This window comes from Thunnus maccoyii, chromosome 18, assembly GCF_910596095.1.
Source record: "Thunnus maccoyii chromosome 18, fThuMac1.1, whole genome shotgun sequence".
Classification (NCBI taxonomy): domain Eukaryota; kingdom Metazoa; phylum Chordata; class Actinopteri; order Scombriformes; family Scombridae; genus Thunnus; species Thunnus maccoyii.
In genome coordinates this window covers 26311704-26324546 of record NC_056550.1, presented here as the reverse complement: position 1 = coordinate 26324546, position 12843 = coordinate 26311704, and the positions used below count along the sequence as shown (strand labels likewise).

General features: G+C 44.9%; 1 protein-coding gene across 5 annotated transcripts in view; it reads right to left on the bottom strand.

The window, feature by feature from the left end:
- The window catches only part of LOC121883609 (RNA binding protein fox-1 homolog 3-like), a 350329-nt gene that overhangs the window by 20585 nt on the left and 316901 nt on the right, over positions 1-12843 (bottom strand). For 4 of the 5 annotated variants that reach the window (XM_042391967.1, XM_042391968.1, XM_042391969.1 and 1 more), the window contains 2 exons: positions 10933-11235; positions 2605-2748 (listed from right to left, as the gene is read on the bottom strand). In XM_042391967.1, the coding sequence (XP_042247901.1) occupies positions 2605-2748; positions 10933-11235 (447 nt within the window). The remainder of the gene's footprint in view (positions 1-2604; positions 2749-10932; positions 11236-12843) is intronic. The other variant, XM_042391971.1, reaches the window with a different exon arrangement.

Genomic DNA, 12843 nt, shown 5'->3' with positions numbered 1-12843 from the left:
TAAAGCATACATTAATATCAGATGAGCTAAAACTTGTAAACACACTGGTATGATTCCCTCCGAGTGTGCGAGCAACAAACAAGATCGAGGCCACTGAGCCTCCATCTTTGATTCGCTTGAATATCTTTAAGCTCTTCAGAAACCTATAATTACACTAAAAACAGCCCTGTGTATTCAAACAGTAGAGTGCCAGTTTAGAGCATGTTCAGGCACAGTAGTCAGTGTGACAGCAGGATGGGGGGGGGGGGGCGGGGAGGGGGCAGAGGTCCTGATTGCTCTGGGGAATGCTGTGAGAGCCCTTACGTGCACTGAGACAAGCGCTGCCGAAGAACACAGTTGCACAAACGAGGGCACCCTCGAGCAGCGCAGCATGGGCGCCGCGCAGAGCTCACTCACTCGCTCGCTCGCTCACTCGCTCGCGCTTGGAGTGTTTTCATTTCCCCCACACTTGCTAGCTCTCAGAGATCACAGTTTCTAATTACTGATTAAGGTCCGCTGTGGTCATCCTAATGAGCCCTTCATTCAGCGCCTCGTTAAAGACTCACGGGTTTCTTCGCAACCTTAACCCTGTGGCGGGCAAGGGGTGAATCTCAGGCACCTCCCTGCTCATCTTAGGGTGCCGGCTCCAAAGCGCTTTCTACTGGTGGCTGAACCTTCGCTGCTGTCACCAGAGGAAGGGTTCGTCTGTGCCGTGTGGGAGCAGATGGAGCTCCTGGCGGGGCTTTGATCAGCTGTAGGGGCCTTCTCTAGTGGGCCGTGCAGCACCTCCACTCTCCCTTCTCCTCTTGCCTTACTGCCTGCATGTCTGTGGGTTTCACTCATGCGTAACAGTAATGGCGTATTGAGCCGGTGGCACTCCAGAAGCCATTAGAGCTAGAGGGATGAGGCTTTGCACATGCTGATCACACAAAGGCCTATTGTGGAGGGCCATGTCAGAGGGTGGAGCGGACCAGCTATCTCCTTGCCAAGCTCTACCCAAGACAATCAAGCCCACAATCCTCTACTATGCCAACCACCAAGAAGGGAAAGGGGGGTGGAGGGGGTGTAATGGGAAGGAATGGGCAACACGTGGGTGAGGAGGGTGATTGAGGGGGACTGGGTGGGCTGCGATCAATTTTGTATCGTATATCTGCATGCGGCGGCCAGGCACACAAAGCCTCCGAGCTAATTACTGAGGCGATTTGGATTCCACACGACCTGCACCAGAGCTGGGAACAATAAAGCCAACAATCAGAGAGAGAAAGAGAGGGAGAGAGAGAGAGAGAGAGAGAGAGAGAGAGTAGCCATGTTGTCTGCAATTTATAAAGCCACAGTCAGGGCTCTTGAGTAATTAATATCATCAGCTGGATGTTGTCTTCATATACGACGAGAATTAACGCCTCCGGGTTCTAATGGTCCAATTAGCGCATAACATTTAAAGTACATTTTTGGCAATCGTCTCCATTCAGATCCATTATCGTTATTGAATTGGGGATGTTTGGTTCAATTCTTATTGAGGCTTTTGTGAGACACAAGGGTGAGCTGTTGAACTATTCATTGCCTCATTAATTGGGCAAGAGACAGAGACAAAGAGAATTTCTGTCAGGGACCTCTGGTATGTTGATGTGCGATCTGATTGCATTTGTCTGCAGCTCACTACTCTGTATGTGTGGCCCCTAGACAGGTAAGTCAGGTACAATAATTTCCTTAGTCCTTATTCCAGATGATATTTTAATGTTCTGTGATGATCTAACAGGTACTAAAACGAGGTCCAACGGGGCAGGAAACTCAGAAGAAATAACAGGTTTTTAGACAAACCTCTTTGGGAGAAAAGGTGGAAGACAAAATTATTACCACTCTCTGTATCTGTATCTCAACTAACTTCAGTGTGGTGTTAGATCTGCAGTGCAGCAGTGAGCTTTTGTTTTTTTTTTTCTTGCATCAGCACCTGATTGAGACTGATTGGCCTGTTTGTCCCTGCTTTTCCCATCTTGCCAAAGCTCTGTTACTAGATTGCCAAATATTCTACTTCATAAAAGTGTAATAATCTCTTCTGACGTTTGCGGAGGCACTCCTCTTTGTTTCAGACGAGGTGGGGCGCCTGCACTTCACTGGGAAACCCCCCCAATGAAGGATTATTACAGACATTTCGGTGAGCTCAATTTTTGTTTCACCTCCAAATAAAGTGGTTTTGATAATCTGCAAATTGTTGGTTTATTCACAACCTGTCTAGTCTGGTGTTTCCTGCGCTGTCGCTGCAGACGTCAGCTATTAACTTGGTTAGTAAACCGTATCATAACTGATATAAATAATGGCTAAAACAGGGAAAATAAGATCCAAGTGTAATTAGGACTCGTGGCAAACATGAACTCAATAAATAGTTCTTTATATTAAAACTACATTGGCAGAATTGGGTGTTTTTGACTGGGGTCCCCCAGGACACCAATACATTGGTATTTCTAAAAAGCACTAATTAAAACAGACACAGAAAACAATGATATGAAGTCATTTGGAACAAATTGGTTGACAAAGTCATGAAAGATTGGAATGACAGAACAAAGCACCTGTGATGTATGACAAAAAGTAAAGTCCCCCAGCCGGTGGGATTAAGGTTAAGGTACTCACCCCAAACATTTGCCTTAGGTCAGGGTCCCGGAAGCGGAAGGGAATGTTGGAGACATGTAACCTTTTGGGCTGCTGCTTCTCTGAAGAGTCTGAGTGCTGGAGCTGGAGCTGCTGAGAGCCCTCTGTTTGCGTCACGTCATCTGTCTGCCAGAGGGAAACAAACAGAGAAAAGACACAAGCTGCTCATTAGCTGCTACAGTATACTATACCTCCCGGTCCTGAAGTATGGAGACGGGGGGGGAGGGAGGGAGGGGGGTGGGGGGGTGGTGGGGTGCAGGGTGGGGTGGGGAGCAGGCCTGGCTGACTAACTTACTCAGCGTCTGCCATTTTTCAATCTGGCGAGAAAGCCAAAGCGATAAACAGCTGATGACTTATAGTGTCAAACCTGAGATTGTGCATTACAAATCCACTTATTAATCTCTTGCACTTAGCTCTAGAGCAACAGGAAAGATTGAAGGTGCTGACAAAAAAGGCGTGGATATACGTAGATCCCACAGAGTCCTGACATGTCTAGACTAAAGACACATTATTGGTGACGTTTGCACACAGCCATCAAGAGTGCGAGGCCCAAAGCCCTCAGCGTTGTTGTTTCCATCATTATGCGAATGCTATGCTGACATTTCTATATAAATGACGCGTCTCATGTCAATGACAAATTCCACTTGTTTCTCTCTGTGACACCTGTGATAGATTTCACTAAGGGGTGCTGGTGGCTTGTCTGTTCAGGTGGACCTTGTTTTTGAGGCAGTTGTTTTTTTGTGATGTATTTTCTTTGCACAAAACCTCATTGGTCAACAGCACACTTTATCCCCTCTTCTATGCATTATTATGGAATGATAAGTCTATCTGCACAAGTCCTCATATAAGGCAAAATAGATCATTTGTCAGTGTCTTTCAAAACATATTTGACTGTTACAAAAATCTGTCATAAAAGCATTTTCTGACGGGCCAACTTACAGAACTTACAGAGAATAAAACTACTTGGTTAAATGAACAGTTAAACATTTTGGAAGGTATAATTATTTGCTTCAGAAACTTAGATGACAAGATTGATTGATTGATTGATTTCAATCTCATGTCTGCAGTGTGGTTGTAAAGCCAGGGGACAATTAGCCTAGCTTAGCATATAGACTGACAGCAGGGGTAAACAGCTAGCCTGCCTGTGTCCACAGTTAAATAAAAATATATCTACCAACACCCAACCCTAACCCTAACCCAACCCTAACCATGACCCTAACGCCCTGACGCCCTAACCCAACCCTAACCATAACCCTAACGCCCTGACGCCCGAACCCTACCACAACCCTAACCATAACCCTAACGCCCTGATGCCCTAACCCTACCACAACCCTAACCCAACCCTAACCATAACCCTAACGCCCTGACGCCCTAACCCTACCATAATCCTAACCCTGACCCTAGCTAACAAAATTAACAGGTTTCTCGTTTGTTTAATCCGTAGTACACAAGCAGAGATGTAAAACGTCAATTTGTGGTTTTAGCGGGAGTTACATGCAGTCACTGCAGTCATTTTGCAGAAAAAAAACAGCTGGGTGCAGAGACTTCCTGATTAATTATTTTGGTCACAGTTAGATTGCCAGGCCTTCGTGCCTGAAAGTTATACTAAAATTTTAGTATAAGCTGTAATTATCAACAGTTTCTGGCAACCCAAGCTAAAGCTCTGAGCTGATAGATTAACTGTTGTCAAGAAATAGTTTCAGTGCCAAACTTGCCCTTAAACATTTTTACATTTCTCTTAAGGTACAGATAAATTACAATCTGTACCTTAAGAAAAATGCTAATTAGTGACATTTATAGGTGCTTTTTTTGAACTTTGGAGCGAGTTAGTCCTGGTTAAAAGAAACCAGAGGTGACTGTTGGTAGAGAGCAGGAAGTCTGACACTTTGTACACAAAACCGACCACTTTCCTCCCGCAAATCTATAACAATGTCACCGCTTCCTCCTTTGCTTCTGAGAGAGGACAGTAATTAATCTCATGACCATCAGGGGTCACTCATCAGCAAAATGCAAACAAAGCTTGTTTGGAGCATTTGAACAAACAACCACTGCTGACAGTCTCTATTCTACAATAGCAGAGCAAATGGTTAAAACACAAATGAACTGGGATTTAAGTGCCGGTGACTCTGGAAAGGGACTAAATAAAGCGACACAGAGAGGAAGGAAGAACGGGGGAAATGTGAGAGTGGAAGTGGCAGATATTGAGTACAAAAGCTGTTTGAATGTGATATGTAAACTGCAAAGTCTCCTGGGAAGTGCTCTCTGAGTATGGCAAACACACTATACACTGGCTGAGGGAAGTCACATACACAGACACAATCTTGTACCGAGATACAGACGTGAAAAGGGAGTAGGTTGTTGCCAGAGTACAAACAGTTCAAATGACACACACACACACACACACACACACACTGATAACCCTCACCCTGCTCCGAGGCTGTCAGATGGCTGCAGGCCTCTCTTAGTGATACATTTCCCACCATTTAGGAAATGGGGTAGGGATTTATTCATTATAATTCATCATCACAGTATTATCATTATCATCATGATCGTAATGATGATCGCCTTTATTATTCTCATTATCATAATCACAATCTCCACTGTAATGGCTGTCATTTATTTGGTTTTTATGGCCCATTCCGAGACGGTGACATACATTGTTAACAGTGACAGTTGTTTGATTCAAGGTCCCACTTTGTCTCCCCTGCAGCCATCCAGGTAGGGCAGGGTTGGTGGCAGCTTCCTAAGTCCCGTCCGGGCTCGACGACGACGTCCGAACCAGAGGTTAACAAGTGGCGAAGGACACGGGAGCGGGGAAAATGCAGTGAGCCGGTCTGCCCGGCTGGTAAGGAGTGGATTTGTGACAGCGAGAGACGGGCAGAGGGGTCTTAACTCTGCCGTGTCCTCGCACGCTGGAGGTTAATAGCCTGAGTAGCCATGTTGGGCCCCAGGGGTGACACATTGCAGACAGATGCTGGGACCGTGGAGGGTGACAAGGTACCAGAGCCCCGCGGGTCAATCTGTTTCATCGGTCACACATGACACTATCGACCTTTAGCGTATGTTACCAGACTACTGAGCACCGCTGTCCTCCAGCTCTGTCTGTCTGGCTTTTTATCACGGCAGGCGCAGTCGCGTGTTTGCAAACATCCAGATTAACTTTCACTCGGCGCACAGACGGGCCAGCAGCATACTGACATCGGGGGCAAACACACATACGGTGAACACAAATACTAAATCGCTGACTCCCTAGCACCCCAGACTGCATCCTACTAACTCAATAACTCGGAGTTGTCACCGAGATCCAGGATATCTGCCTCTGCGCGCCTCTCCTCCTGAGTCTCCAACCTGCCCGCCTGGATGTGAGATGGTGGTGTTGCAGAGGAAAAATAATTACCCGTGTATTACCATAGGAGGCCACCTTCAGTGGCACTTTACCGTCCCGACAGCTGCTGTCACAAAGAGGAGAAAGGAGGTGGGATGCAAAACACGCCGCCAAAGCCGGCAAACCAGAGAGTGAGAGAGATGTCAACTCCAGCAACTCTCGGGCTTCCTGTTCAGTCATTTCTCTAAAAGACTCCCTTGCTGTTATTTGCAAATCGCCTGCAAAGTGCTCTGCTCAGCACTTTCCCCCTCCTCGCAGAGTGGCATTACAAGAGCATAATTGAAACTATCTGATTGGAATGCTGCCAAGCAGGTAGATTACATCCGATTAAATAGTGGTGGTGGGGGGGGGGGGGGGGGGTGGGAGGATACTGAGTCTTTGCTCACAAGAATTATAATGCCTGAGCTTTAATTCATTATTTTCCACTCCTGCTCCTCCACTGTTTGTTTTCTCTTTCTAAAGAAGCAGCAAATATATCCCCTCCATCACCTGAGAGAGTAAGGGGGGGTGTGAAGGGAGTTAATGCGGAGAAGAAGAGCGCTACCACACCACCTCTGCCTCTATTTATATAGAGTAGCAGAAAAGTCTCATTCATTTGCTGCATAGAGGAACGTTAAGAGACCGACGGGTTGAAAGACTTCAGAGGCTTGAAACATCAGTATAAAAGAAGAGACACAGTGTGAGTAATATAACTGCTTCTTTGATGAAAAATAAAAAATAAAAAAAATCAAATATACAAGCTTGCGGACACTGAGGGGAGAAGTCAACTCCGTTTCCCAAGATTCATTTGGATGAGGGAGACTACTGTATGCTTTGCATAAAAGCAGTATAAATGAGTTCACTTTCAGATCCTGGGTGAATGTAGGAGGAATTCACTATAGCTTCCCATCTGTGACGATGAAGCATCCCTAAGTTGCTAAAGCTCTGATTGATCGGCTTGTGTGGCAACCGTGATTGAATCATGGGTATTGTAGTATTTAGAGATATCCGCCAAACCAAACTGATGGGGAAAAAAGAGCACGATTTCTCCAGGAACAATCAAATTAAACGATCAAAACTGATGAAAATAACATAGTATTGTCAAAAAAATCCCATCGAAAAGCCGAATTCAACTCTGAAGTATTGTCTGCCTGATATATATCTCTCGTCTCTCTGTGCTGTAGACCTCCGCTGTTGTTCATCAACTATTAAAAACAAGTCAGTGAGTCACACCGTTGCACTCCGTGACACGTTCCTTCATTATCACGTCGTTTATTTTGAATCAAATCCCACACACACACACACACACACGCCGCCCTGCTGCCGGAAATATTCACTAGAGCACCAAATGTAGATTAATACGCTGCTGAAAATAGTCCCCCCGATAAATGCACCGTATCCTCCTGTTTGTTTGTTAGAAAAACTCCAAAATGAAAGTATATTTGTATATATATTCGCAGTTGTTAGAGGATTCAGGAGGAACCTGTAGACTCGGAGTAATACAGTAATTCAGGAAGTGGTTCGAGATGGACTAACGCATTGTTGGTTTTTTTGGTCTTTTCTTTGGATTTGTTCACAAAAAAAAAACATAGAATAATGCTAGTCTTATCCTTTAAATTACCCAGGAGAGTTTCTATGCTGAGGAGCGCTGAGGATATCTATTATATCTTTGAAAATGGGAATTTACAATAGAGGAAAAAACCAGCAGCTCCTCCCCTCTTAAAGATAACACAGGCATTCCCTTTTAATGGTGCCCTACATGCTGTCATCAGCACCGCCTCTGAAAGCGACACCCTGGTGGAGTCTCAATCCCTTAAACACAGCTCACATGAGAGATGAGAGTGTGTGTGTGTGTGTGTGTGTGTGTGTGTGTGTGTGCGTGTATCCATGGATGTTTGCATGTGCTCGCCCGTGTTTTCCGCATGCCCTTGTGTGTTTCGTGTGTATGTGTGTGTGTGTGTGTCTATGTTATCACAGTCCCCCAGAATACCCTTTGGAAAGTCTTCATGCTGCTGACACGGGCTGTGAAAAATCTGGAATTGAGTGCTGCCCTAACGCCACTGCCTTAATTTGTTATCTGAAAAGAGAATGATTACTCATGAAATTCAACCAAACCTCAGACTATTTGAACTGAGCCAGATAACGAGCTCGGTTTTTTTTTTTTTTTTTTTTTTTTTTTTTTTCTCCAGCAGAGCTCCCTGGCAGCCCTCTGCTACCCTCATCTCTAAGGATTTGGAAGAGAAAAGTTGGGGGCTGCCTCTCTTCCTCAAGTCTCCCGCTTTCAAGTCAGCCTGTTTGAACATGGCACGGAGCGCGGTCCCAGAGGTCTGGCTCTGGACAACGCCACCTTCCCAGTATAGACGGGGAATTGGTTGACACAGACAGAAACAGAGAGAGAGGAGAAGTGGGAAAAAAAAAAAAAAGAGTCCCCGCGCCTCATTAAAACATACACACTCTCTCCGCTCTCTGCGGGGGGAATTCACACAGAATCCATACGTTTCACTGAATTTTCACTGTCTCTTGACTCTTTTTAAGTCTTTAAGTCAAGAAGATGTGCAGAGTAAAGCGTCGTCGTGGGGTAGAGGAGCTGAGCGCAGCAGAGTCGAGCCAAGGGAGGAGGATGAGGAGGAGGAGGGGAGGGAGAGAGAGAGAGAGAGAGAGAGAGAGAGTCGCAGTGAGAAGCTGATCTGCTCCCTCAATCTGTGTTTCTGCAGGGTGCCCTAATCAAAGGCACCCGGGCCCGTCTGTGGCACCCAGAGTAAACAGGCTGGGTCTGTCATTAAAGCTGAGGAACACAGCGGTGGGCGACACTACACCAGCGGCCCCCGAGGATTAGACTCTCTGTTTACACCCCACTAATCTCATCCCTCTGTCCTCCCTGAGAAAATATGGGTGGAAGTTGGGGGGAGGGGGTTGGGGGGGGGGAGAGAGAGAGAGTGAGGATGCAGAGAATGGAGACGGGGGGGACGGCGCAAGAAGGGGAGAAGAGCATGAAGGGAAAAAAGTAAGGCGAGCTCTCATCTCTCCGTGGCTACCATCTCTGGGCTTTCTTCACAGTGGGTGAACAGATGAAATGAAATCAAATGCGAAATGGAGAGAGAGAGAGAGAGAGAGAGAGGAGAGACAGAGAGCGGAGGAGTGGTGTACAGTGTCGAGAGGAGGGAGGAGGGGGGGGAGGAAGAAGAAGAAGAAGGAGGAGGAGGAGGAGGAGGAGGAGGAGGAGAGGCTGAACCTCCTGCCAAGTCTCTCCTCACTTTAAACTCTCTTGTGTGTCAGCCATTACTGTAAGTGCGCCACATAACCATGGAGCAGTTGGAGAGCGTCACACATATCTTCAAATCAAACATTGCTACATTAAAGAGGGGTGGGAGGGGGGGGGGATGATAATATGCAATGCAATGCCATTGCTCTGCTTGTGCCGTATAAGCACTTTTCTGCTGCCAAATGTCCATAGCTGTATGGTAATTGTAAAGCTGGGAGAATTGAGTTATTAACAGCGTTCTTTAGGAGTGACCCAGATCCCTCTCAGGAGGGCTGTGGCCTCACCGTGACTTCTCTCCCAGCAGGTGTTTTCATGCTAAAGGAGAAAAAAGACGGTCTGAAGGTCTTATTTTTTTCATCTGTGCCAGCATTATTCCTCTTTCTAGATGTGCTTCTAAAGTTCGGAGCTAAGTCGTCCTCATTTTTTTTTTTTTTTTATCTACATCTGCCTCTCGTGAAGGTAAATCCCAGGTCAAGGCGTTTTCGTACGAGAGCATCGGTACACAAGAAGGAAATGTATCATTTTGAATTTCACTCACTTCCAAGCGTGTATCTCAATATGCAGCATAGCCAGAGGTTTGTTTTCCACTTATGAGTGCCAATGAATGAAAAAAAAAAAGGAGGATAATCAGGTCCTGGCACAGCTTGTCAGAGGATAATGTCTTATGGTTAAAGGAAAGTCTCAAATGTTCGGGAGCGGTTACAGATAATTAGCTGATTTGACTCGATATCGAACGGTTTCCACCGGTCTAGAAATCTCTCTTCTGCTTGTTGGAGATGACGGGGGGGGGGGAGGGGTGTGTCCTCCCAAAAAAAAAAAAATAAAAAAGATCCTAAATCATTCATGTCTACAGCATGTCACATCTCATCCATGCAAATAAATAAAGTCACTCAGGTTTTACACGTTTTCAGAGGGAGTAGTCGCAAATGGCTCTTCGGAATTCACCTCTAACTTTGAAGCGCTGACATCAAAGTCCACCGGCGCTCGCTAATGTGCAGCGCTGTCATTCTCAAACCTCACTTTTTTTTTTTATTAAGAAAGGTCATTTTTGTGTTTGTAGTGCACAATCCTGATAACCTGATAGAGCTACAAAATAAAATACAGGGACCGTATTTACAAATGAAGACAAAAAGATATATTTTCCAAAGTAATCTGTTGACATACCTTGTTTAAAATAATTATATATTATAATTTATGCATTGTATAATTAAAGGTGTAATTATTATTAATTCATTACCACTTTAATTAAGGATTTGTGCTCTCAGTGTTAACCTCTAAACTGCTTTTTCTGTTGTGTGTTGAAGGAAAATCTTGATTTCTGTGTAACACAGAGAGAAACTGCAGAGCAAACAGAGGCGGGAATGGCAGACAATGGCAGATGAGTATTATTATAGTAAAAAAAATAATAATAATAATGTAAAGTTTCTCAGTAAAATGAAAGTTAGGAAGAGAAAACAAGTAGCAAAATCTTTAGCTTTGTGAGATAGAAGCTGCTAATCATTTTTATCTCTTTTGTTAATAGTAATGAAGTATCACAATTTGGCAGTTTTATATTAATATGAAAAACAACACATACACCACCTTCAAAAAACAAGTAATTCTCTCTAGACACACAATGAATGTTATGTAAAAATAATGGTATAATGCAACATGGTAAAATAATGATAATATAAGTATATTTTACTTGCTGACAGCGAGTTGAGAACAGTGTTTGCAGATTCTGAGGGACACTGACCGGTGCGGTCGTGGTGGCGGTGATGGTGGGCGTGCTGTTGTCAGTGCCGGCCGGCTCGCTGTGCGTCTGTGTGGGAGTGTACAGGGTCATGGCGTGCTCAGGGACCCGGCTTTGCCCGGTGTAGTCCTGCGTCGGGAGCGGGTGCGGTGCCGCGAACTCTGCGGGGATGCCATTCTGTGGGGGGGGTGGGTACTGGGCTGGGGTGTACGGCTGGGCCATCGCTTCTGGGGGGTTGGTGGCCTCTTGGTTACCCTGCGAGAAACATACACAAAAAAAAGGCGGCGAGCGTTAGAACTACAGTCGAGATTAAAAGTTAAAACACATTGTTTGACTTGTACGACAGACATGAAAGACGTTTGAGTTTCCCAGTGTGAGTTTGGAAGGCAACTGGGGAGAGATGTCCTGCAAACTAACTAAGTCAGGGGAAAACAGCCATCATATCACATCTCCGCTCGCATTAGAGGATTCCTTGATCATTGCTAATGAACACAGTTTATGTTGTAGAGCATGGCTCGCTGTTGGAGGGGCAAGAGTCAGGGGGGAATCTCAATTGCACTCATGGCAAAGCACAAGAGGAAAGATCAATTAATTGATAAAATTTTGATTAAGGCCTTTGATTTCAATGACAGGTCTGTTAAACTAGCAGCTGCTCACTCTCTCTCTCTCTCTCTCCCGAGCTCCACTTTTCGACTTCTAACACCAACCTGTGTCTCACTTTATGAGCTTCCCGTCTGCTTTCTATCCCCCGCCTTTGTTTCTTTGTTTCTGTCTCAAGTATCATTAAGATTTTTTGTGACAATGCTTTTCTGCAAGGTTTGTCTTAACACAAGCAGCAGCACAATACATTTAACAGAATGAGTAAATCACAAACTATATAAATCATTACTAATAAATCAGCATTTTATGACAACTTTTGGTACTTGACAGTTCAACACTCATTGCTGGAAACACGTCTTCGTCGGTACGGAAACGTACTGAAGTTTACTAGCAAGCCGTAGTCGTATAACTCATTCTTCCATATGTCTCCAGCACACACAGTATGTGGTATCCTCACCACATATGTTTTTTAGTCTCTGCTCCTGACTTAAGTGATAGATGGCCCCTTCGCAATGAAGCAGTTTCACAGACCCTTTGTCTCATGTGGATGCTTGAGATGATGAGCTGCAGAAATAATGGACTTTTCTGGCTGGTGCACATTGTTAAACTCAGTAATGGCTGGACTACCGAAGTGCATGTCTTATTGTTGCGAAGCACCGCGCTCTGCGAATCCAGACTAATGAGCAGAACAGTGAGAGATCAGTGCTGCTGGAGCGGATATCCATCCCAACATTAAAAAACACAGAGAGAAAAAGGTGAGACAATAACACTGAAATCCAATAACACCCCCCCCTGCAAATACACTCAATCAAATTTAAAGATACAGATCATGCGAGCTCGACGCATAACTCTTTCGATAAGAGAGAAGGAGGAAAAAAAAAAAAAAAAAGAAGAAGCACACAATAGCAGTAAGGCTTTATGATTGGAGAAAAACAATAACAGTAAACAGATAGAGAAGTTTCTGTCTCTTCCTTTACAAGCTGGCTGGGGATGGTGAGATAGGAGATAAATGTGTTTTCTTCTTCTCTTTTTTTTTTTTTTTTTTCCGCCGCTGCTGTAGTGTTTGGCCTCCTTCTGCAGATTTCCACAGAAAGCTCTATCTGGGCAGGAGGAGGTTGTGGTTTTAATGAGAGAGAGCTGAGCAACACTATACTGTAAAATGTAGTGGAAATAATTCTACTCTGACGTGTTGGCAAACAAACCTCGGTCTAAACTGCGCTCTGCCAATTAAGGAAATGCTCCATTATCTAAATGAAAAAAGAG